This window comes from Eucalyptus grandis, chromosome 8 (genome assembly GCF_016545825.1).
Source record: "Eucalyptus grandis isolate ANBG69807.140 chromosome 8, ASM1654582v1, whole genome shotgun sequence".
Taxonomy (NCBI): domain Eukaryota; kingdom Viridiplantae; phylum Streptophyta; class Magnoliopsida; order Myrtales; family Myrtaceae; genus Eucalyptus; species Eucalyptus grandis.
The window spans coordinates 43,064,096-43,091,599 of record NC_052619.1 but is presented as its reverse complement, the minus strand read 5'-3'; the positions used below and the strand labels follow the sequence as shown (position 1 = coordinate 43,091,599).

General features: G+C 38.6%; 1 protein-coding gene across 1 annotated transcript; it reads right to left on the bottom strand.

Moving 5' to 3' along the window:
- Positions 1-19,097: 19,097 nt before the first annotated feature.
- Positions 19,098-22,720, bottom strand: LOC120287252 (early nodulin-75-like). Its single transcript, XM_039299986.1, has 2 exons — positions 22,626-22,720; positions 19,098-19,923 (listed from the first exon to the last, which is right to left on the bottom strand). The coding sequence occupies exons 1-2, from the start codon at positions 22,718-22,720 to the stop codon at positions 19,098-19,100; spliced, it is 921 nt and encodes a 306-aa protein (XP_039155920.1).
- Between the last annotated feature and the right edge of the window lie 4,784 nt (positions 22,721-27,504).

Genomic DNA, 27,504 nt, shown 5'->3' with positions numbered 1-27,504 from the left:
CTCGTGCGGTAAAGCTTATTCATGATTTACATCCAAGAAAGATTGGTGTATTGGGTGTAATTAGGGTTTGGGAAACACCGAGAGAGTGTTTGAGTGATTCGAGTGTGTAATCTCCTTATATCGCTTGATCTATAGTGAAATTCGCTGCTGCTCTCTCCGTGAACGTAGGTCTTCACGACTAAACCACATAAATCTGGTGTCCGATTTATTTTCTTCATCTGTCTATATTATTGTTCGATCGCTCGCCCTATCGCAACAAATAGTGTTATAATGGAAATTCTTCACTAACCATAGAATTACTAAAATTCTTATGCCTCAATCTCAGAAATTCCTAAGACTTGCCCACTTGATCAATATCAATGTTCTTATGTTACGAGTGAAAATCACATGGCATATAGAGAGTAAACAACTTTGTTTAATCATCGTACAAGTTGCACCTCCTATGAGCATAATGAACTGCTTTAGCTTGTCTTTCCCGAATTTGGTAATGGGCAACTTTGTTCATTTTCTCTTGACAAGGTGAATTCTATAGAAAAACTTATGCTCACATGGGCGAGAAACGAAGGAGTTTATTCACTATAACATCGCGGGCCACAGTTTTGGGGATTGTGTCTTGAATACAAAGCATATATAAATTAGTAAATTGTTTTAATATGACGTCACTGCCCATGTCATTTGGGACAATGACCTCAAATTAGGCAAGGTACCCGACAAAGAAGGCATTAAAAGATAGCGTGCAAGATCGAGCTACAAATCCATGCAGCAATTGAGGGGAGATTGAGTTATTGGGAGTACCGGCCACCTTGGGGGAGTCACATAGGTGTTTGTATGGATAGGACGTAGGACCATACCATCTACAAACATATGGTCAATTTTAATATACATGGTAAGCCTATTCATTTCCTGAAATAAGTGAAATTTATCTTTCTTTTATGAAACAATACAATAGATCGAATATAATCATTCACAAAAAAACAGACTTGTAGATCTCGTTTCATTATACATATATATATATATATATATATATATATATATATATATATATAAATGGGAGAGTTTTGGGGTTAATGGCGAAGGATGGTGATGCGCTGAAGGAGAGATGGGATTTGCTGGTGATGGAGGATAGGCTTCGTGAGAGAGTTTGCGGGCTTGGGTATTTGTAAGGAGGGTAATTTGGTCTTAGAAGCTTTGTGTGGAAGTAGCAAATCGGTATGAATAAAGGTGACGATATGCAAATGGTCATCGAAAAAAAAAAAAAAACGAAACTAATTCTAGTCCATATGTAAAAGATAGACCACCTTTGTTAGAACTTTCAAAATAAACTATGGCACATTTTAACTTCTTAACTAGGTACACAGAAAAATCATATTTTGACTAGGATTAATGCTAAACGAAGGAATTAGTGGGCCATTTGGTAAATCTCTCCCAAAGCAGTTTGGCCAAATTGTCATACGTCAATTCAAGCAGATCTATGAAAAGTAAAATCGGATCAATATGTTGGGATGTGCAGTGTAGCTTTTAGTCGTGGGTAAGTAGAAATTGTCTATTTAGAATAATATGTTAATATGGTTCTTTTAACATAGTCTTAAGTAGTTAAGTTATCCAAATAGAAATTATTGATGTTTCTAATTGTTGGGAATATCGGATTCCCAAAAACCGGATTCGACACTAAATCAAACTCCTAAAACGAATGCGGAAGACGAGCCCAGGAATAACATGTATCACCGATCGAAAGTTACACTACATAATCGAGCGTACCTTATTGTCCATAGATTAAACACCAACGTTGAAGTTTGAGGAAGAATCTGATCCCGGTCTACCAAGGAGCCTACTGTTGGTTCAAAGGGGAGAGAAACTTACATTGGTTTTGGGAGAGGAAAAAAGAAAAAGCGTACGTACGTCCAAAAAAGTGCGTTTTCTTTTTCTTTTCTCCCCTTAAATACGTCTTCTCCAAAAGACGTGTCCTTTCAACAAAAGACGCCCCCCCAAAAGTTACAACTCTTCAACGTATCCCTCCATCCATAGGCTCTAATTTTGTGGGCAAGGTTTTAGGCCCAACATGGGCGGACGGGCCAACTTAGGCCCATCACATTAAATAATTAAAACCATCATCTCCCACTCGCACATGGTGGACCGAACAGGATCATCTTTACCTCTCTTCAATATTCATACCGGTAAATAATCCGTGTGACCAGCATACTTTGAGAGCTCGTTGCCATACATCTGTTAGAAATATATAGTAGCTCATAATAGGCTTCAGACTCTGAGTAGATTTAGTATGCAGTACCCTAGATTGATCGATCACATTTATATCTCTCTTGATCTCTTTTAAACAATGATATATATATATATATATATATATATATATATATATATTGTGTTCACAATTATGATTATCCCAAAGACAGTCATAATTGGTTAACCAATGAATACAAAACTACAATATGATTCACCAAATTCGATCTTCCTCTTTCCTTCAAACTCTCAATTTCAGTTCAGCTTGCTTTTCTAGAAATGCCCCATTAGATTGAATCAACTCATGACCATTGGCAACATTCTAAGATAGCAAACACTAAATAGAAATCTTGAGAATAAGTAAAAGTCATGAGGGCACTAAAATTGAGGAACTATTTTCTTCAAGAGTCTCACACGATATAAAAGTTGAGATCAAACTTTTGCCACTCTTATTGGTCGTTTCATGCATATGTAGTATGAAATACGTATTACGGTATTAACTCATTTCCCATGGAGCGTATGTCTACACATTCAATACCGTACAGATGGTAGTTCAAACATACCCAATGTCTAACTTGAGTTCACGTATCTACTCATTCACAAAATTCATCAGAACTCACATCTAACATCATAGATAGATAAAGTAAAATATGTGGGTTATTTTACTTTCGGACATAGTAAATATTATGTCCTCATCTTAACACCCAATTAAGGTAACAAACATATTTTAAACTTGAGCTCTCGATTATCACCTAGATAATAAGCTTAAAAACAGTCTCATCTCTATTTATCACACAACAAATAGATGCGATTACCCGTGTGAGTGGGCTAATCTTTTATCTGTCCGACATACTTTCTCAACTTCAAGTAATGCACTGAGCATTAAGATGCATAAAGATCAAACAAAGGTTCATAGGCATTAATGATGAAAACACAAATTCATCAAATGTGAACACTTAAGGGAAATTACAATATTTAGTACATCAGCCTCTACGCATCCTAGAGATTTCACATGGCCACAAAATACATCTCTAGGTATTGCCTTTGTCATAGGATCTACTACCATTCTATGCGTAGATATGTACTGTAAGTTCACATCCTTTCGTGCAACCATATCTTTGACAAAGTTATACTTGGTATCTATATGTTTGGTCTTGCCATGATATTTTGGATCTTTGGTGTACGTTTTTGCTGCTTGGCTATCACAGTTAACCAACAATGAATCTGCAGCACTTCCAATAACACCTAAATGATCCAAAAATCTTTTAAGCCAAACACATTCTTGTATTGCTACTGATAATGCCACGAACTCAGCTTCCATCGTGGACAAGGCTATACACGTTTGTTTCTTACTGCTCCAACATATGGCGCCATTATTTAGTAAGAAAACAAATCCAGAGGTAGATTTCATTTCATCTAAATCTCCTCCCCAATCAACATCTAAATAGCCTTCGAGTCGCAGATCCTTTCCTTGATAACTCAGTGTATAATTAGCAGTTCCCTTTAGATACCTCAGTATTATTTTAACGGTCTTCCAATGTGCTTGACCTGGATTGGATTGGTATCTACTCACCATTCCAACTGCAAAACATATGTCAGGTCTTGTACACATCATAGCGTACATTAAGCTCCCAACAGCACTAGTATAAGGAACATGTTTCATTTGTTCCTTCTCTTGTGGAGTCCTTGGAAACAGTCTATGGCTCAATCCTTCACCTTTTGCAATAGGAGTGTCTATGGGTTTACAATCTTACATACGAAATCATTCAAGAACCTTATTTATATATGTTTCTTACGAAAGAGATAACGATCTCTTCGAACGATCTCTTGAAATCTTAACTCCAAGCATGTATGCAGCCTCACCCATATCCTTCATCTCAAAGTTGGAAGACAACCAACTCTTGACAGTATTAACAAACTCCATATTGCTTCCGGCAATTAGTATATCATCAACATATAATGATATGATCACAAATTGATCATTGGATCTTTTGATATATACACAATGATCCTCATCAATTATTGTAAAATCATATGCCATTATGGCATTATGAAAACGTATATACCATTATCTTGACAATTGCTTAAGGCCATATATCGACCTCAAAAGTCGACATACCTTTTCTTCTTGGCCTTTCACTATGAAACCAGCAGGTTGTTTCATACATATTTCTTCCTCTAATTCTCCATTGAGGAAAGCAGTCTTTACATGCATTTGATGTAACTCAAGATCCATACTAGCCACTATTGCCAGAATAATGCGAATCGAGATAAATCTCACTACAGGAGAAATTGTTTCTTCATAATCAATTCTTTCATGTTGATTATACACATTCGCCACAAGGTGAGCCTTATGTCTTTCTATCGAGCCATCAGCTTTTGGCTTTCTTTCAAAAACCCACTTGTTCCCAATAGCTTTGCGTCCTTTTGGAAGATCAACCAGTTTCCAAACTTGGTTTGACTTCATTGACTCAATCTCCTCTTCCATTGCATGAATCCATTTTTTCCTTACTAGGGCAATTTAGAGCCTTAGTAATATTTCTTGGCTCATCCTCATCTTGCGGAGCAATCATAAAAGTTTCCCTTTCAATGTCAAAACGTCGACGATGAATACTTTGGCGAGATTGTACACTTTGCACATCATTCCCCATTATGCTCCCACTAGGATTAGATAATGATGATATCGTCTCATCATGTGGTTGTAATTGAGAATGAGTTGAATTCAATTCATCATTTTTCATATTACTCCCACTTGGACGAACTCCACTAATATCGTTATCTTGATCCAAGGTTTCAAATAGGGAGTAATCTTCCCCTATTTCGCCCTTCTTAGGAAATTCATCCTCTAAGAATGTGACATCCTGTGATTCAAATTCAGTTATACTCCAACTTTCCTGCTCACCTATGAACACATACCCTTTCGAGTGTTCGGAGTATCTTATGAAAATACTCTTCTTTCCTCTGGGACCCAATTTCCCAAACTTGTGAGAGAACTCATGAGTATAGGCAGCACAACCCCATGGCTTAAGAAAACTTAAGTCCGGTTTTCTACCTGTCCATAACTCATATGGAGTGGAAATTGTGAAAGCTAGTACGAGCACCTAGAGGGGGGTGAATAGGTGCAGAAACAATTTTGCGAGATATGTGCAGTGCTAATCAATAATAGATTATGAAAAGGAAATTCTCTCTTGTAAACAAAACGAAATACGATCAAAGTAAAAGAGTGTAAAGAAGAGAATATGAACACAGAGATTATAGTGGTTCGGCTTAATCCAAGCTTACGTCCACTCTTTCGCACTGACAGCCCACTGGCTGGATTTCACTATAAACAAAAGAGTTGTTACAATAAGGCTCTTCCTTGATTTCACAGTGTAGAGACTCTACTACACTTCCTCAAGGTTTTTCACTGATATAGACTCTCTTTTGCGTACAAGATTTCACTCAACAGTTTTATTGACTAAGAACAAGGAGCTTCAGACTTTGGAATTCTTCTATCGCGTACACTCTTGAACAACTGAAACGTCTTCCTTATATACTCATTTATGCCATCATACCCGTTGGCACTTACTAAAGGAATTCTTCCAATCTACCTGTTGGACAGAATCAATTAGGAAGATCTTCGAGCTATTTAAGGAACATGACGATAGCCCATCAATCCTACTCGCCCATACAATCAGGATCTTGGTTTCCATAAGTATAATCTTCCAAGTATACTTCGTCAATCAACAAATCCATGATTCCCAAATCAATTTTGATTAGAACAAAGGATTCTGACATGCTATATCCAGCCAGAAGATCTACTCCAGTCGATAAAGTCAAATCCTTGACGAAACATCCAGTTCTGGATAAGTCTTCTTCGACGGTCTAGAAACTGTCAATGAGGATAGACTTTGAGTCTTGAGTCTCGCAGTCCCGAGAGAGTCTTTAGACTTTGATGAAGGAGTTTGCAAGTCTTCGGACTAGACTCGATGAAAATGTTTTGTCGGCTTCAAAACACTCGGGGAAGTTTTCTCCAACAATTTCCCCCTTTTTGATGGTGACAAAACTTTCCTGATTTAAATAACTTTGACCTGCAAAACATTACTCAAGCAAATATGGATATCTCATAAAGATAAATGGCTTAGTAATAATACTAGTATCTGCATCCACAGAATGTAGGTTAGTCTTATGAACAAGGCCATGAGATATCAATAATACTTAAGATAAACAGATGTTCAAACAGTCAATTCCAAATCCAGTCCGAATCCAAATAGCCAAACACAAACATCAAATCAATAAATAAATAAAACATTTTAAATCCAAACAGTCGTAGTCAAATATGCACATCTCTCCCCCTTTTTGTCATCATTAAAAAGGTAGAGATGAAAAGGGAATGAAATTAAGATGGCTTGGGAACACGGATAAGCTGGAAATCTCCCATTGATTGAACAATGCCTTCCGGCTTTTTTAAGTCCTCCTTCAGTTGCGCTACTTTTTCACCTGTAGCATTTGCCTGAACTTGAAGAGTAAGGGCTTGGAGTTGATCATTCAAAGAAACTGAGAAAGCTTGTCCTGCATTCTGCATATTCTGAAGTTCACATCCCAGAGCATAGATTTGACCTTTCATCTCCAAAAGAACATCAAGAATTCTGCGAAAGTCTATTGAATTATCGATCAGTACTTGCTTCGCACAATCGGACGATGTATCAGCATTGTCACGCAGATTGGGCGAGGAAACATCGTGTCCCTCCTCGGGAAACTATGAGGCATAGATGTCCGCTGGAGAGCGACTTACTCCTTCACTGGTGACAGGGATTGAGGATGTTCCTCTTTTCTCAAGATCTCCCCCTGTTTCCATGCCTTCAGGTGGAGAAGAGTGTTCCTCATGTTCTTTTTCTACTCTCTCTTCTTCTTCTTCTTCTTCAATTCTTTCCTCCTCTGCATCTCTTTCCTCTACTTCTTTCTCAAAATCTTCACTTTCTCCAGTCCTCTGTTCTGTTTCAGCCGTGTCTTTTTCCTGTTTCTCCATTGATTCTAGTGCAGAACAACTCAGGTTCTTCAATGCCATTGCAGAAATGGTAATGTCATCCTCATCCTCTTCATCCTCAACGATGAGAGCTCTTCTTTTCTTGGATGGAGCAACCATGGGCTCCTTCCCTTTCCTTTTTGCAGCCGAAGATACTTGATGAGACTTGACAGGGGTTTTCTCCTTGAACTTTTCCAACTCCTTGTTGAGTTCCTTTGAACACATTTTAGAGACTATTTTCAGTCCCACCACCATTTGATCGCACGCTCGACCACAAAGAATTCGGGGAGGCTGAATATTCAAGTGTCTGAACAACTTGGTCACAAGAGCTGGATAAGGAAGTTGTCCCTTGTCCTTCACCACTACCCTGTACATGTGGAACATAATAGTGTGTGAAAGAGAGAATTTTTTCCCAGCATTGATGGCATACATCAACTTTGCCTCTGAGTTTGAAACATCGGTCTTTGAAGTAGATTTTGGTCTGAGGCAGTTAATCACAATCTTGTGAAGCAAAATGTTGGTTGCATTCATCCTTGAATAGGAAATCTTGTCTTCCATTCTTCGATCCTTAACAAGTTCCAACGTTGCATGAGCAATAGACACACTGATAGGTTGATATCTCCCTCTTTCAACCTCAATCACATCAGCCAAAGTATTCATGTCAACCACATGGTCCTGATCTCGTACACTAAAAGAGAATCTATCCGCATCCAAGAAACTGAGATTCGAATAGAAATAAGCAGTAAGTTCAGCATAGGCTTTTGTAGATTCAAAACAAAACTGTTCAAGTTGAAGAAGACTAAATTTCTCCCGCAGATTAGCATTTACAGAGTCAAGAAAATCAAAATCCACACTTCTAGGGTTTATCACCCCACGCTTCAACAACTTAGAGTACAGTTACTTGTGGTCATCCGATCGAAACAAGTCTATCCTTTTGCTTCGTATTTTTGGCTGCAACACCTATTCTTTGCTTAAATTGACTGTACATCCTATCATCGTCATTCCCATCTAGCTGACTCAGCCCTCCAACATGTGGATCAGTTGGGATATTTGCGAATGCTTCTTCCGTCGATCCAGCAGGGGCAATTCCCAAACGTTCCATCGTGTGTAGAAAATAGGTTTCATTTCGATACCCTTTTTCTTTCAAAAATTCATCAATGTAGTTCAAAGGAGTACCACCCCTCTTCAAAGCACGATAAAGCTTATAAGTAAAGCCAGGCTTAAGAGTTCTTACGGGTTCTGTGTCTTCAACGATTTCTTCCTCTTCTTGATATGCAACATTCTAAGGTCTAGATGGAGGAGATGGACGCTGCTGAGAATGTTGTGGGCTCTGTTGCTGATTAAGAGATTCCTCTTCCTCGGTGAGATCAAAGTGCGTAGGCCCCTCACGCATCTTCGTGGTCCCTTGTTCGCGATCCTCGAAGACTTTCTTTGAGAAGACATTTTCACAGTATTTGAGGGATTCCAAGCTTGTTTTCCCAAGAAAGATGACAACTTTTCGAAGATTAAACAAGAGAAGAAGACAGAAATGGAAGATCTCTGCTCTCTTAGGGTTTTTGTGAGTAAAAATGAAGAAGAACCGATAGTATATAAGATAGTCGAAGAGATGCATACGGAATGTTGTAAAAAGGAAATATAAAGATACCTTTTTAAAAAATAACTGCCTTTTCAAAAAATTAGATAACTGTTATTTAAAAATTTAACTCCTTTTTCCCAAAAATAAATGCAATAATCACGGAAATAGTAACAATTAATTACGGATAGATGATCGTACATTTTCGATATTTGATTTAAGAGAAAATAAAATATCTTACAGTAAAAAATCTTGATCATCTGAGTCTGAGAGTCTTTAGACTTTCAGTCCTGGGTCTGAACTTCCTTAGACTTTAAGATATTGAGTCTGGAACGAATAGCTTCAAATTGATTTTTCTCCAGAGGCTTTGTAAATATATCCACCAGTTGATTCTTTGAGACAATAAACTGAATCGAAATTTCTCCATTTTGAACATGATCTCTAATGAAGTGATGTCGAATCTCTATATGTTTTGCTCTTGAGTGAAGAATCGGATTCTTGGTGAGATTGATTACGCTAGTGTTGTCACATTTGATTTCAGTGCATGAATCTCCAATTCCAAAGTCTCTTAACTGTTATTTTATCCACAGAATTTGTGAACAACAACTTCCAAGAGCTACATATTATGGTTCTGCTGTAGAAAGAGCTACTGCACTTTGCTTCCTTGAAAACCAAAACACTATCTTGCTTCCAAGTAGTTGACAGGTGCCCGAGGTGCTCTTTCTATCAACTCTGCATCCGGCTAGGTCTACATCTGAGTATCCAAGAAGAGTAAAGTCTCCTTCTTTAGAATACTAGAGACCCAAAGTTGAAGTTGAGGCAATGTATTTGATAATACGTTTTGCAGCACTTAAATGAGATTCTTTCGGGTCTGATTGAAACCTGGCACAAATGCAGACACTAAACAAAATATCAGGTCTAGAAGCAGTAAGGTAAAGAAGTGAACCAATGATGCTCTTGTATAGCTTCTAGTCGACTTTCTTTCCTTCTCATCTTTGTCCAACTTCAAGGAATTTGACATTCGCACATCACTCTTTTTGCAATTCTCCAGTCCAAACTTTTTGATAAGATCTTTAGCATACTTTTCTTGATGAATAAAGGTTCATTCCTTCAATTGTTTTACTTGGAGTCCACGAAAGAAGGTTAGTTCACCCATCATGCTCATTTCAAATTCATCCTGCATAGACTTAGAGAATTTCTTGCACAGACTTTCATTAGAAGATCCAAAAATAATATCATCAACATAAATTTGAACAAGTAGAAAAATTTTGCTTTCTCTTTTGATAAACAATATAGTATCTACATTACCTTTGACAAAGCCATTTTGGATTAAAAATTTACTCAATCTATCATACCAAGCTCGAGGTGCTTGCTTTAGACCATATAGAGCCTTTTTTAGTCTGAAAACAGAGTCTAGTTTTCTTGGGTCTTCAAAACCAGGTGGTTGTTCCACATAAACTTCTTCTTGGATAAATCCATTTAGAAAAGCACTTTTGATGTCCATTTGGAATAACCTGAAATTTTTATGACAAGCAAAAGCAAGTAATAATCTAATTGCTTCTAACCTTGTTCTTGGTGTGTAAGTCTCATCATAGTCTATCCCTTCTTCTTGCGTATATCCCTTGGCCACGAGTCTTGCTTTGTTTCTTACAACATTTCCTTTCTCGTTCATCTTGTTTCTGAAAACCCATTTAGCTCCAGTGATGGATTTACCTTTCGGTTTAGGAGTCAATTCCCAGACATCATTGATACCGAATTGCATGAGTTCTTCTTGCATGGCTTCAATCCAGCTTTCATCGGTTAGAGCTTTTTCTATACTTTTGGGTTCTATTTCAGAAATAAGAGCCACAAAGACACTAGACTCTTCGCGCCTTTTGGATATTGTGCGAATTCCTTCATTAATATCGCCGATAATGAGATCTGTGGGATGTCTGGACTTATTCTTCCAGTTGCTGGTTGATTTGTCAGACCGTTGATCTTTTTCTCCATTTGAATCTTCAACAATCATTTGTTGCTGGTCTGCTGAAGTCTGAGCTGCTTATGGAGATTTAGACTTTGTAGAGTCTAGAGCAAGTTCAGATTCTTCAAGATGAGTCTGAATCGATTCATTTTGCATAGAGTCTTGAAATTTGACATTCATTGATTCCTCCACAGATTGAGTCTTTTTGTTGTATACTCTGCAGGCTTTGCTTGTGATCGAATATCCAAGGAAGATCCCTTCATCTGATTTTTCTTCAAACTTCCCAACTCGATCATTTGCATTTTTCAAAATAAAACATTTACATCCAAACACGTGAAAATATGAAACAATGGGCTTCTTACCTTTGAATAACTCTTAGGGAGTTTTCTCCAGAATAGGTCTTAGAAAAACTCTATTAATGATATAACATGCTTTGTAGAAACTGCTTCAGCCAAAAACGTAAAGAGATGTTTCTTTCAATTAAAAGAGTTCTAGCCATCTCTTGAAGCGATCTATTTTTCTTTCCATGACTCCATTTTGCTCGGAGTGTATGGAGAAGAGAACACATGCTGAAAACCAGATTCATCACAAAATCTTGTAAAGTCTTGATTTTCAAATTCACCTCCATGGCAGTTCGTATACTTGAAATAGCATACCCTTTTTCATTTTGAACCTTTTTAGCAAACTTTTTGAAGTAAGAAAAGGTTTCAGACTTACTTACCAAGAAATATACCCAAGTGAATCGTGAGTAGTCATCCATAATTACTAGGCAATATTTCTTGCCTCCGATGCTTTGAGTTCTAGTTGGTCCAAAGAGATCCATATGCAGAAGCTGCAGTACACGATTAGTGGCAACTTGATTTATTGGTTTGAATGAGTTTCTTACCTGTTTTCCCAACACGCATGGTGTACATAGATTAGTCTTTTGGTATGACAGATTGGGTAGACCACGAACAAGTTTCTTTGCTGAAATTTTGGCTATTTGTTTCATGTTGATGTGCCCAAGTTTTCTATGCCATAAGATTGCTTCTTCTTGAATTGAGATTAGACATTGGGCTTCATTTGGTTTGACATCCAAGAGGTATATATTTCCATGTCTTCAACCCGTGAAAGACTGAGAGGAATCTTTACTGGTTCCTGAACATATTCCCTCTTGAAAGTTGATTTTGAAGCCGGTGTCGCACAGCTGACTGATACTAAGCAAATTGTAGTTGAGTCATTCTACTAAAGAAACATTACTGATCATGAGACTTCCAATCTTTACAGTTCCGAATCCAACAATTCTTCCTTTGTTGTTTCCTCCAAATGAAACTTTTCCATCATTAACTTGAACAAGTTTTATGAAGCAATTTGAATTTCCTGTCATATGCCTTGAGCATCCACTATCAAGGTACCATTTAATCTTTCTCTTGATAGTGACCTACATTTAGAAAATAGACTCAAGTTTTCTTTGGTACCCTTGGGTCCATTGGTGTTAGTATGATATATTGTCTTTGTCCATACCTTCTTAACAGGTTTCCAAACCATAGAACAATCTTTTTCAAAATGATCTGAACTATTGCACTTAGAACATTTAAGAGCACTGCGACCTACTAGTTTTACAAACATTTTTTGGAAATGATTTTTGTAAGCATTTCTCGTAGGTCTTTGCTTAATTCTTTCTCTTACTTTAGGAAAATCAATTAGAGGAATGGTTTCAAAGAGTCATTCCTAAACCAGATTTATTGAAGTAAGGTCTTTGTGCTAAAAGAATTTTCTCAAGTTTCTCGATCCTATAGAAAATCTTTTAGAAATATTTGAGATGTCATTTTTTAAGAATGCATTTTCTTTTGAAAGATTGTCTTCATTTTCTTTCAAGGTAGAAACATTTTTGTCTAAACTTTTGACCTTTTCTTTCAGAACATTTTCATGTTGTTTTAATGCAGAATTTTCTCTTTTGAGTTCGGAAATCCTTTTAAGAGAAGTCTTGAGACTAAGACACAGTTTATCAATGTATCTAGAGACTTTAGTAGGGATTTTCAAGTTACTTACCTCGATTTCACTGTCGAATCTAAGTCTGCTTTGGTCCGAGTCTGATTGTGCCATGAGACAAATGTTGGCATAATCATCATCACTTTCTTCACATTCTGTATCACTTCAAGTTTTCGCTTTTAGTGCCTTTCGATACTTCTCAGTTTTTCCTTTCTTTTTCCTCAGAATGGGACAGTTGGGTCTGATATGTCCTTTTTTCTTGCATTCAAAACAGACTATATCTCTATTGGATTCATCATCCTCAACGAGACTTACTCGTTGCTTTTGAAAGCTCTATTTCTTTGGATTGAATCTTCTTCCCTTTCTGTTTAGCTTTACAATCTTCTTATCATGAGAGCAAGCTCTTCATCATCCATATCGTCTTCAGAATCTGTGACATTAGAATCATCATTAGATTTTAATGCAATGGATTTCTTACCTTTAGGATCTTCATCTTCGTTGATTCGCTCCACTTCATAAGACTAAAAAGTCCCAACCAACTCATCAACAGAGAGTGGCATGATTCTTTGTGTCTCCCTTATTGAGATCTTTATGTGATTCCAATCCTTGGAGAGTCCTCGCAGTAGCTTGTTTACTTTCATGGCATCAGAAATTGGTTGAACTTGATTTTCAAGACCATTTACTATCTCTGTAAAACGACTAAACATATCAGTGATAAATTCTCTTGTTTTCATTTTGAATGCTTCGTATTGTCCGACCAGAATGTTGATTCTGGTTTCTTTCACTCGATCAGTTCCTTCATAGGTGATGTGTAATCTATCCCAAACTTCTTTAGCTGTAACACAAGAAGATATTCTGTTATATTTAGTAGGTGATAATGCACGATAACGAATAAATCGCTTTTGCATCAAGAGCTTGTCTCTTGGTTATCTCTTCTTGAGTCATTTCTCTAGTCTCACAGCTTCTTTTCCTCTTTCTGAGACAAATGCAGCTTTAGGAATGATTCATTTGTCTACCACATCCCATTCCAGAGGATCTTTCGATCTTAGGAATGCATTCATCTTGTTTTTCCATATGTTGTATTCATTTCCATCAAAGTAAGGCGGTCTGGTATTGCTCTGCCCTTCAACTAGTCCTGGAGCCAACATACTAGCCATGGATCTTTAACTCTGAAGTCAAATACTTCAATTCAAATGAGTACACAGGCTCTGATACCAATTGTGAAAGCTAGTATGAGCACCTAGAGGGGGGTGAATAGGTGCAGAAACAATTTTGCGAGATATGTGCAGTGTTAATCAACAATAGATTATGGAAATGAAATTCTCTCTTGTAAACAAAACGAAATACGATCAAAGTAAAAGAGTGTAGAGAAGAGAATATGAACACAGAGATTATAGTGGTTCGGCTTAATCCAAGCCTACGTCCACTCTTCCGCACTGACAGCCCACTGGCTGGATTTCACTATGAACAAAAAAGAGTTGTTACAGTAAGGCTCTTCCTTGATTTCATAGTGTAGAGACTCTACTACACTTCCTCAAGGTCTCTCAATCATATAGACTCTCTTTTGCGTACAAGATTTCGCTCAACAGTTTTATTGACTAAGAACAATGAGCTTCAGACTTTGGAATTCTTCTATCGTGCACACTCTTGAACAACTAGAACGTCTTCCTTATATACTCCTTTATGCCATCATACCCGTTGGCACTTACCAAAGGAATTCTTCCAATCTACCCGTTTGACAGAATCAATTAGGAAGATCTTCGAGCTATTTAAGGAACATGACGATAGCCCATCAATCCTGCTTGCCCATACAATCAGGATCTTAGTTTCCATAAGTAGAACCTTCCAAATATACTTCGCCAATCAACAAATCCATGATTCCCAAATCAATTTTGATTAGAACAAAGGATTCTGACATGTTATATCTAGCCAGAAGATCTACTCCAATCGATAAAGTCAAATCCTTGACGAAACATCCAGTTCTAGATAAGTCTTCTTCGACGGTCTAGAAACTGTCAATGAGGATAGACTTTGAGTCTTGAGTCCGGCAGTCCGGAGATCTTCGGACTTTGATGAAGGAGTCTGCAAGTCTTCAGACTAAACTGATGGAAACATTTTATCAGCTTCAAAACACTTAAGGAAGTTTTCTCCAACAGAAATAACTGATTTGAAAGGCACCTGGTTAAGTATATAGGCAGCAGTTAACAATGCATCACTCCAAAAAGTGATAGGTAAGTTAGCATGTGCCATCATGGACCTAACCATTTCTAGTAGGGTTCTATTTCTTCTTTCCGCAACACCATTTTATTGAGGAGTATCTGGAATAGACAACTGTCTTTTTATTCCTTTTTCATCACATAATTTTCTGAACTCATCAGATAAATATTCTCGACCTCGATCGGATCTTAATACTTTTATTTTCTTGTCTAATTGATTTTCTACCAAGTTCATAAACATTTTGAAACAACTTAATGTTTCAAATTCATGAAAAATCAAACAGACATGTCCGAATCGAGTATAATCATCTATAAAAGTGAAGAAATAAACAGCCTCATGCCTTCCTCTCACATTCATTGGACCACAAACGTCAGAATGGATTAAATGTAAGGAAAATTAAGCTCTTTTACCTTTTTCCAAATGGTTTTCTTGTCGTTTTCCCTACTAGGCAATACTCACATATGGGCAAATCGACTTTTTTAATGTTGCCCAACAAGCCCTATTTGGCTAGTCTATTCATACGTTGTTGGCTAATATGACCAAATCTAGCATGCCACACATTCACATCATTATCATATGAATTAGGAGACGTGAGAAGGGAATAACAAACATTTGCATTAACATAGTCAATATCTAATACAAAGAAACCATCGAGAAAATAACCACAACCATAGTAATTTGTATCCAAATACAAATCTACACCTCTATTATGGAAGTTCATATTAAAACCAAACTTGACCAACACCAAAACAGACACTAAATTTCGACGAATCCCTAGAGCATATAAAACATCATGTAGGAACAAGGTGCGTCCACCACGCACGTTCAATTGGCAGGTGTCAATCCCTTTAAATTCAGCTCTGGAGTTATTTCCCACATAGATCCACTTAGTTCCAGTTGGTACTTGTTGAAATTCCACGAAAGATTCTCTATCCTTCGCTACATGGTCTGTCGCTCCTGAATCTACAGTCCACAAAGGATTGGATTCAGCCAATAATACAGAACTTGACACATAAGCAAAGTTCTCAAATGTACAAGAGGTGTTTACCTTTTTCGGCTCACAACAGTTGCAAGCATAGTGACATTTCTTGTCACAATTGTAACACCTCACCCTTGACATTTTCTTCACTTGATGACATTTTCCTCTCCTGTGTTGGTTAACTGTTGATTTCTTGTAATAAGGACTTGATCCTTTGCATTTCCACATATTGAATGAATCAATACGCTTGCGCTTAGAGCTCAAAGCCCTTTCTGAGCTAGAACCAGCATTGCAAATATCTATTTTCGGCTCAAATGTCGATAGGCAGTCCTCTACTAGCTCAAGGTGGCACACAGCATCCTCAAGATTTTCCATAACATGGTCAAGAGCTTCTAATGCTTCTTGCTTTTCCAGCACATATTGAATCTTCATATTCAATATTTCACAATTGTTGCCGTTCATATCAGCAATTACGTTCTTAATTGCTGAAACCATCGATCTGAACACATCAGACATATATGCACGAATAATTAATGCCTATCATTTATGCATCCACTTTGCATAGACCCATCATATTAATGAACAATTTCAAGTAAGGTTTCAGAATCAAAAGGTCACTATGTTTCCAATCATCCTCCAAAAATCCTAACTTAAAACTATTATTAATATAATTGTCTTATACAAAATAAATTCTATGAAGTTACAAAAACTTCTATGAACTACCCACAGTAGTCAACAATTAACAGAAAGTAAATAAATTTGACATCCAATAGAATAATGATGCTTTCACATAATACAACTATCCACTACACTAAGTAATATATACAGAGGAAAATATCAACATAGAAAGAGATATTTATACCCAAAACATCTCAAACTAATCTAGGAAATAAATAGGGAAAGTCCCTGCTAATCTATCAATCAAAATATCTAAGAAATTTGAAGGCACATTTGCCAACCATGGAAAAACTTTTGGAGAGCTTTCATGTCGCCTCCAAGGCGCATTTACTCTGCGCCATGTGGCGTTCAATCTAAGGGTTGAAGTTTTGGTTAACTCAATCCTATAATACTCTCTTACAAAAGCTTCTACTAGCCTGCTATAACCTAAGACCACGTTGACCTCCCATAGACGATCTAACACTGCTTGCCATTCAGGTGGAAAAGTGTTCATCAAGGCCGGCACCTTTTCAAAATCCGGCATAAGATAACCATTCCAGATGATTTCATGTATCATCTGATTGACCCTCACCACATGTGATACTAAATCACCGTCATGCCACCGATAATTAGCTAACTCTGTCATCAGCCTTTTAAGTCTTGCTCTTCCTTCGTCCGTTCTCGGGAATGCAGGTATCCATGCATAACGCATCATAGTTCCTGCAACAAATGCAAAACTAAGAATGGATCACTTATAATCCATAATGTACATAAGGGAAAATACATAATTTTTCATGATTAATGCAACAAATGCAGAATAAACAATGGATTACTTATAACCCACATAGTCATAATTGAAAAAGAAACAAATTCTTTTTCCTTTTTTTTTTTTTCAACGGTCAAAGTCAACGGTCAACGGTCGAAGTCAACAGTCAACGGTCAACGGGCGGCGGGTCGGACCGGTCGGACCGAACAGCCCGGTCAGGCCGGTTGGGCAAACCGACCGGCACGTGCCGCGCGCGTGCGCGGGCTGACGTCACGCAGACGTCAGCCGGCACGCGCGCGGCATGTGCCAGGCTTCCAAGCGTGTGTCGCACGCACCTTCGGCCGAATATGCGCATGCGTTGCACACGCCGATGATCCCCGCTCATTCCGGCCGCACGTGGCAGTGCGTCTGGCGGCACCCCGACGGCGATCTGCCACTCGTTTTTCTCGTCTCGACGAGGGCTTCGATCCTACGCTTTTAGAAAAAAATTCGACTCATAGAAAATTGAAAAACGGATGAACAATGCTCGGGTGTCGGGATTTTTCCACCCCGATCATTGTCAACCGATTTTTCACGAAAATTCAATAAAAATCATTCATAAACATGAAAGGGTCGGGAAAACATGAACTAGGGCTCGATACCAATGTTGGGAATATCGGATTCCCAAAAACCGGATTTGACACTAAATCGAACCCCTAAAACGAATGCGAAAGACGAACCCAGGAATAAACATGTATCACCGATCGAAAGTTACACTACATAATCGAGCGTACCTTATTGTCCACAGATTAAACACCAACGTTGAAGTTCGAGGAAGAATCTGATCCCGGTCTACCAAGGAGCCTACTATTGGTTCAAGGGGGAGAGAAACTTACGTTGGTTTTGGGAGAGGGGAAAAGAAAAAGCGTACGTACGTCCAAAAAGGTATGTTTTCTTTTTCTTTTCTCCCCTTAAATACGTCTTCTCCAAAAGACGTGTCCCTTTAGCAAAAGACGTCCCCCCAAAAGTTACAACTCTTCAACGTATCCCTCCATCCATGGGCCCTAATTTTGTGAGCTAGGCTTTTAGGCCCAACATGGGCGGATGGGCCAACTTAGGCCCATCACATTAAATAATTAAAACCATCACTAATACATCCATTGTTATCATCTCATATATGTACCGCTATCAGTACGTTGAAAATTTTATTCATTCTTTATAGTACTCACAAAAGTGAATCAAAAGCAGTTGATCAGAATTTTTAGATCTTTGATAATCAAACCAAGCTTTAAAATTGAAGTGTAATTCGTACACCTTCTTAGATGAAGATCTGCCGTGTCTTTTCTAAATAAGCAAGTCCTATCTAAGCATTTCGATAAACACTTGCCGAATGACTTTCTCAAATGTATGGTGCAAATAAACTTTGTTACGTCTTTCGTTAACTGTTAAATCATATTTCAGTCCCGAATCTATGTTGCCTGTGGATTTAGGAGTATGCCCAAGCATGGCAAGGTTAGATTGCATAAGAGGACACTAACAGGAGTTTAACAAAGAAAGTCACGGCTAGCAAGTACCCAGCATATATCAACGTAGAGAAAGTCAAAGGAAATGCCCGAGCAAAGTACAAACATCCTATATTACATGTAACACAAAGAGCCAACCAGATAACGCGGAAGAACCAGATACTCTAAGGAACAGCTCTTATTTGAACGTATGATAAGCACACGGCATATATGTTCATTGAAGAACGCACGCTCAGTTCTCGGTGGGGGGCTTGTGCGGTGGCTTGTGGTGGGGCGGCTTCTCTCCCTTGCCCTTCTTCGGCTCCTCACCTTTTTTGGGCCGCTTGTGCTCAGGAAACGGCTTCTTTGAGTCCTCTTCCACCTCCTCTACGAGAATGTGTCCCTCGTGGGGTGGCTTGTGCTTTGGGGGCGGCTTCTCTCCCTTTCCCTTCTTTGGCTCCTCACCTTTCTTTGGCGGCTTGTGCTCAGGGAATGGCTTCTTAGAGTCCTCTTCCACCTCCTCTATGAGAATGTGTCCCTCGTGTGGTGGCTTGTGCTTTGGTGGTGGCTTCTCTCCCTTTCCCTTCTTGGGCTCCTCACCTTTCTTGGGGGGCTTGTGCTCAGGGAATGGCTTCTTCGAGTCCTCTTCCACCTCCTCTACCAAAATGTGTCCCTCGTGGGGCGGCTTGTGCTTCGGTGGTGGCTTGTCACCTTTCTTTGGGGATTTGTGCTCGGGGGATGGCTTCTTTTTTTCACCGGCTTCCACTTCCTCTGCAAGCAAGTGGCCGGGGTGATGGGGCGGTTTCTTGCCGGGGAATAGCTTTTTGTGGGAGTCTTCATTTTCCACCTCCTCGACAAGAATGTGCTCATGAGGGTGGCCGTGGTGTGGGGGCTTGTGTTTAGGGAATGGCTTGTGCGAGTCCTCGGCTTCGACGGTCTCCAAGAGACGGCGACCACCAGGGTGGTGCTTGTGGTGGTGTTTGTGGTGTGGTTTATGCTCTTTTTTGAAAGGGTGGTGGCCGTCGGAGAGGACGGCAGCGGCGAAAAGCACCGCTCCCAGGAAAAAAACTAGCAAGTACCTGGAAGACATTGTGTCACTAGTTTCAGAGAAGAGGATGTGTGAGAGAGAGCCGACGGTGTGGGACTGGAGTGAAGGGATCGTCTCAATTTATAGGGGTTTTGAGATTATTGTCGTCGTCAGCGAGCACGTCACTCGGTATTTGGATTTTTCTTTCAGTAAATTTCTTAGGTCGACCATGACTTTGATAGGGCCCCACTTGGGCTTTCCGACCACTGAGATTGAATAAATCGGACAGGGTATATGAGACGGCACGCTGAAAAAGAAAGTGAGGTGCTGTACTGGGCCCCACTTGCCATATTACTCTCTAATCGAACGTCTAGTCCAATTTTGCAATGTGCGAATCCATCTTTGAGTGGACAAATTTTCATGAAGAGCGTCGCTTTATGCTTACACTTACCAATTTTTTTGTGTGTGAAATTGTCGTATATCATGCCTATTCAAAAGTGTCCATGTAAATTATTTTTCCAATCACTATGAATTTGAGAAAAGTCATGACTTCACGTTGATGCATGTAATGCACAACTCTCAACAAATGTAATTGTTATGAAAGTGAAATTTTTATCAATGTCACATCAACGTGGTATTTACGCAACAAAAGCTCTTCACTAGGATTCACTAGCTAGTTTGAAAACGTGACGGTGAATATCATATTATATAACTAATGTTCCCATGTTATCAGTAAACACATCACATGACACAACAGAATCCTAAAACACCTACGCACGTTGCACAGCCAATATTATAAACGGACAATTATAGGTTTTTCTATTTCGAAGTTAGCAAGATCCATTTCTTCATTTCCAAAAAAAAAAAAATCAGCGCAATGGATTAAAAAAGAACCCCACATGGGGGTGAGAAATAAATGAAGTGCAATCATTGATTTTTTCGAGATCTAAGTTTAAAGAACTTGAATTGAGTATATGTGGCATTATGATGCGACTAAATTAATTTCTAATCTGACGTCATTGCCAATATCAGTTAGGACGGTGGTGACCTTCAACTTGCACCGACAACGAAAAAGAAATTGTAAAGACAACCTATATTGAGTTATAACCGGGTGAATAAAAATTGGGTTGGATACTACTTAACTAGTGGCACTTTGTAGACTTCTTGTGACTTGGTATTATAGTTGCACGTGCCACGTCGCAGTCCACAATAAGCATGCACAACTACAAATTGATGGTAACCTTTGACAATCCATCCATGTGTGGCAATTAGGGATAAATATCAATTCCAGGTCTATCGTAGAATTAGATTGAACTAGCCTGAGCTGGCCAATTCTAGTATAGTTCCATTGATTCCAAAAATTTGGAATCGGTATTGTGCAAGTAGGTTCCACTCACTTACTCTACAACTGGCGGTTTAGAATCTAATTTAGAAACTCAAACCTTACTACTTTCTTATTTCTCATATTACAACCTCCCTTCTCATTCTCCCTCTCTCTTGAATAGAGAATATAACACAATTTTTTTTTAAAGTGTAAAGTAAAATTGGAACATAAATATTTTAAATAGTTTATGATAAAAAATAAAGGGAAAAAAGGTACCTGGCCGATTTCCCAAAATACGCTAGAATTTGACCCGACAGACATGCTAGGTTTCATAGTTTACAAGGTAGGCCCCAAATTCCAAAACTAAAAATTGGACTTAACATGGTAGGTTCAAGATTTGAAACCTACCTATTATGGAAAGATCAGCCTTAGTGGAAATTGGGGTAGAGAGAAATAGTGCCGACTACCTTTGTGGCTTGCATAGGTGGAAATGGCATTATTGTTCTTGGACCACAATGCCTCCTCATTTATGTCTAATTTTATGTGATGAATATAGAGATCCCTTAGGGAAAAAAAAAAGTCACCTAGAAGAAAATCTACAATTAAGATTGGAGCTTCATATGTCAAGGGTGAAAAAGGTGATTCTAACTATAGTACCACGTAACCCATCTTATGGCCTACTAAGAAGAGTTACTATAAAAGAATATATTCACACATAATCAAGACATAGTATTGATTTAAAAAAAATAGTAAACCAATATAAACATACCATAAGTTACCAATTGAAAAGCTCATGTTCTAGTTAGCTCTCGACCATAATTGGATGCCAAGGAAACTAGCAACTCTAGCAACTTATTAGATGATGTAGAAGAAATCTGTGATACAGAATGCTCAAACTACTTCTTCAATAGTAAAGCATTAGGTTCATTTCAAACGATTAACTCATGTATTTAAAGAGTGGTTGTGTAAGGAAGGTCTTGATATATAAGGACATATGGTATTTTTATAGCTTTCGTGTGTAATAACTCTGTAATTTTTTTCTGCAAGTTAGGAGGCACGTTAGCTTTTTATGGTGGACATGGATATCTAAATAGGGCGGTTTGCGCACTTCTTTGAAGAGTATTGGAGTCAAAAGTTTCAGGAAGCCATATTATTAATAAAAAATTTGCATAGTGAAATTTCGAGTCATCTTTATGACACTTTATGTTCTTTTTATTTATTTATTTTTAAAGTTTGCCTAAGAGTCCGAAACTAAATGATTAAAAGAAATAAAGGCAAGAAAGAAAATTCTTCACTGAAAATTCTTTATGACACCGGTGCTCCTCCTTCTCTTGGCATTCCGACGATACCCCTCCAGCAGCATCTAGGCGTCTTTTGGATCCCTCTAGAGCTTTGCCTGCTGGCCGCATTAGCCCAAGCACCGCTGGAACCTTTGGCGTCTAAATCCTCTAACAGCCCTGTACTCTCTTGGAGACGCCCAATAGCTCCTCACGTCACTGCCCAGGCACCGCAGACCGTCGTCCATTGCCGGTCTTTAAAATCCCCACTGGTGGCTCTTTCCTTTGCACCTTGTGTTGTGCCATAAGTCTCTTGGTTCCCTAGGTTAGTCCTGATTAAGGTTAGTTTAGTAATTGCATAAATAATAGGTTGGATTTTATTTTAGGCCATGATTTGATTGTCTAACCTATAGTTATTGAATTGTAACAATCCGGCTTAAAGAGAGGGGGGAAAAGTCGTTGAGACTAGAAGGTCTCGACAATGAGCGGCTCCTAGAAAGCTTTTAAAATGTTGAGGGGGCAAGAATAAACCAAATTGCGCGCTGAAAAAGGAGAGAATGATTTATAGATGTATATGTGAAAATTGGAATTATATCATTGAAATGCCAATTTGACGGAATGGTAAGGCTTTGCTTTGAAACTTCAAAATTAAGTGTGCTTGGGTGGGAACACTACCGGGATGAGTGACTTTCTAGGAAATTACCCACTTGTGCGCAAAAGGACAAAACCGTGAGGTTTGGTATAGGATGAGTTGAAGTGGACAAAATGTCAAGTGAGTTAATTGAGGATGTCACAACATCGTATCAAAGAGGGACCCTCTCTAGTAAGTGGGTGATTCAAAACGAACCACGAGGAAGCTAGTGGGTCTATAATGACCTAGTCTGACTAGCGGGAGGAGTGGTCGCCGGGGCTAGAGAGCGTGGATAAGGAGTTACTCCTAGTAGGCTTTTAGAATGGTGAATGGGGTAGAAATGAACCAAATTATGCATCGAATAGGGAGAGATCAATTCTTATATACATATGTGAAAACTTGAATTAACTCACAGAGGCGCCTCTAGATATAGTGCCAATGCTTTGCTTCAGAACTCCAAAGTTAACGTAATAATCCAAGATGTTAAGGGTGAGTATGGTCCGGGTTGGGTCGGCCCACCCCTAACCCTAGGACTAACCGGACAGTAATGGTCCTCAATTTTTGAGATTGAGGACTGACCTTATTGAGCTTGGGACCGAGGACCAGACCGACCCAATGGGTTTGGTCCAGTTCCAAGGTCAACCTAGAACAAACTGATAATTTTTTATTTCATTTTTTGTACTCCTTATAAAATTTATTGAGGATCGAATTGACCCAATGGGTTCGGTCCGGTTTTTAGGTCAACCCAGGACTAACCAATAATTTTTTATTTCATTTTTTGTACTTCTTGAAAGGGCAACCGAGAACTGTACCAAGCCAATGGATTCGATGACGAGCGAGGTCAGCTAAGAAAGGCAAGTGGTGAGGGTTAGGTGGAGTGAGCATCAAACAGAATGAGCATTGAATGTTGAGCGGGGAGCAACAAGCCAAGCGAGCATCGAGCGGCACGAATGACCCAAAGTGAGCGAGGCGAGTGTCAAGTAGCGAGCGGAGAAGTTATTTCTTTCAATTTTGGCAAATTGAAGACTAAGAGGACAAATAAGACAAAGATAATGAATATTAGAAAATGATGCCATAATGAGTTGTTTATGCCTTTTTGGACGCCGAGATGACTCCTCACAAAAACATTTTCATTCTTCGTAAATTATGACTATTGACATTGTAAATGACATCTAAAATCTAAGTTATTAAAGAATAATATAAAATTACTTGAACTCCTCACTAAATAGCTATTTAATGTTGTTAACGCTATTTATTTTAAGGTTTTTTCTATATAAAAAATTATAAATAATATTATATATATAGTAAGGGTTGGTCCAGGTTAGACCGACCTAGAACTCTCAGGACCAAGGACTAACCCGCATAGTGTTGGTCTAAAAATTCTAGGACCAAGGACCGGCCTAGTCTCCCTGGGAACCGGATCAGGACCAGCAAGGTTGGGCCGGTCTAGGGTCGATCTAGGGTTGACCTTGGACCAATGCTCACCCCTACAAGATGTCACGTGAACCTTAGGATATTTTAATTCCTTTTGCATTATTCCTTGCATTAACAAGGCGTATTGGGGCATCAAACCTTTGATCCTTAAGGTTCAACATCAAATTTTTTTATTCGTGCATTACATACAGTAATTTGCATTTAGGATTAATCAAGACTATTATCTCTACACCACAATGTCAAAATTTAATAATTATTGCATCTTGGATGATGTTGCATGATTTTCATGAGCAATGATGCATATTAATAATTCTTGAAATTACTTGCTGAGAGAGAAAGACTAGATTTGAGGAGAGAGTGGAAAGGGTGAGAAATACTTGAGAGACCGTGAGGGTGAGCTGAGAGTCGCGAGTAAGGGTGGAATAAAGGGGACAGTCATCGGCCGTCATCATGCTTTGTTCGCATCAAAGCCGTGGTAGGTTCCGTTTGGGTTTGTCTTTTTTATGGGTTTAGGGTCGATTTCTCAAGGGACCCGACTTGGAGACAAGCGAGGCAAGCAAATGTAGCCTGATCTGTCGAGCTCGTTCGCTGTCTGATACCATCGAGCCGGGTAGGGCTCCTTCAACCGAACACCTGTAGTACCTTGTTTCGTACTCTGTTTCGGGCCCATCGGTTGAGCTGCCATCCTTCGGGTCGGGTCAGTCTCCAACCTCTTTTAGGTGCGAACTGTGATCGCAAAATTTTGGGTGTCGTTGGCTTTGAATCACGGCTTGATACCGAGCGCGTTATCCTCATCTCTAACTCCCCTACCGATGCACCCTATGTGCTTGTTGAAAAGCCTGGTTGAGATATATGCATTCATTCTTGGTGTTCATGGTTTGTCGAATACGTTTTTGTAGATTTCCACTGACATCTTTTGCTCGGTCTACCTCGTTTCATGGTTATTATCAGCATGCATCATGGTTTTACAAGCGATTGATTCTTGCCCGGCGAGGTTGGAGAGTGGCGGTGGTAGCTGGGCGCGACTCCCTCGTTCTTGAGCCTTTCTTTTTTGTTTCCTTTTTCTAGTTAGTTAAGTCTAAGTCTTATTTTTACGTTTGAGCTGGCGGTCATTGGGAAAGGTGAGGTCGGCAGTGTTTCAGCCATTTCGTGCAAAGTGAAGGAGAGACCCGAAAGACATAAGATAGAGAGAGGAGAGAAACAAAGAGAGAAGAAAGAAAAGTCAAAAAAGAATTGATTTTGCATATGACAATCATATTAATGATAGTTTTAAGTTAGATTTTGGAGGATGATTGGAAACATAGTGACCTTTGATTCTGAAGCCTTACTTGAAATTATTCATTAATATGATGGGTCTATGTAAAAGTGGATGCATAAATGATAGGCATTAATTATTCGTGCATATATGTCTGATTTGTTCATATCGATGGTTTCAGCAACTAAGAATGTAATTGTTGATATGAACGGCAACAATTGTGAAATATTGAATATGAAGATTCAATATGTGCTGAAAAAGCAAGAAACACTAGAAGCTCTTGACCATGTTATGGAAGATCTTATAAATGATGTGCGCCACTTTGAGCTAGCCGAGGACCGACTAACAAAGATTTGAACAGAAAATAGATATTTGCAATGCTGGTTCTAGCTCGGAAAGGGCTCTCAGGCTCTAGCGCAAAGCGTATTGATTCGTTCAATATGTGGGAATGCAAAGGATCAAGTCCTTATTGCAAGAAAGACAAAATGGGATGTTCTAAATGCCTGGGAGATTCGTCGAAATTTAATTGTCCTGCTTTGATGTTGGTTAAGCTTGGTTTTAGTGTGAACTTCCGTAATAACTGTGTAGATTTGTATTTGGATACAAACTACTATGGTTGTGGTCACTTTCTGGATGGTTTTATTGTACTGTTGACTGTGGTGATGTCAATATGTTATTCCCTTGTTTCACGTCTTTTACTTCATGTGATAATGATGTGAATGTGTGGCATGCTAGACTTGGTCATATTGGCCAACAACATATGAATAGACTAGCTCTCAATGAAGAGAGAAGAAAAGACAAGACAAGGAAGAAAAGAGAACCTAACAGAGATAAAGGTATTTAGGAAATGATCAAGGTGTTGCAAAGAGATAAAAATGGTTAGGTCCATGATGGCGTATGCTAACTTACATATCACTTTTTGTAAAAATACTTAACCGGAAAATAGGCCATGGGGTTAGACTCATGAGTTCTCTCACAAGGGGAAATTGAGTCCTAAAGGAAATAAGAGTATTTTAATGAGATACTCCGAACACTCAAAATGGTATGTGTTCTAGCTGAATTTGAATCCCACATTCTTAGATGAATTTCTTAAGTGCGACCCCAAGAGTAATATGAGATGTGATGAATTGAATTCAACTCATTCTCACTGGGCGACGTGGGAGCATAATGGGGAATGATGTGCTAAGTGTATAATCTCCCGGTCGGTTTTGACATTGAAAGGGAAACTTTTATGGCTCCACAAGATGAGTATGAGCGAAATATTAATGTTTCACCCAAACCAAGTCCGTCAAAAGGGACTTTTTCTCAAAATAAAGTTTTATTGTCATTTTAATTTAAAATCTTTTCCCGAAAAAAATTATTTTTTTTAAATAAAAAAAGACTGCTTTCCTCAATCCAAAAATGATTTATGTTTTCCAAAAAAGCATATGATCTTACAATGATAGATGAGGATCAGAAATATCAAAAGATCCAAGGATCAATTTGTGATCATATCATTATATGTTGATGATATACTAATTGCCGAAAAGTAATATGGAGTTTGTTCATACCGTCAAAAGTTGGTTGTCTTCCAATTTTGAGATGAATGATCTCACTAGTCTGACGTGTGAAGAGAGAAGAAAAGACAAGACAAGGAAGAGAGAGAGATAAAAGGAAATGATCAAGGAAAGAGATAAAAGAGTAAAGGAAAATAGGAGACAGGGGGACCTCGC

Bases quoted from the DNA above. Each gene is read 5' to 3' on its own strand.
- LOC120287252 (XM_039299986.1), bottom strand. From the start codon at position 22,720: ATGGACGACGGTCTGCGGTGCCTGGGCAGTGACGTGAGGAGCTATTGG. The intron at 19,924-22,625 runs GTTCCAGCGGTG...AATGTCTTCCAG, and splicing joins AGAGGATTTAGACGCCAAAG to GTACTTGCTAGTTTTTTTCC.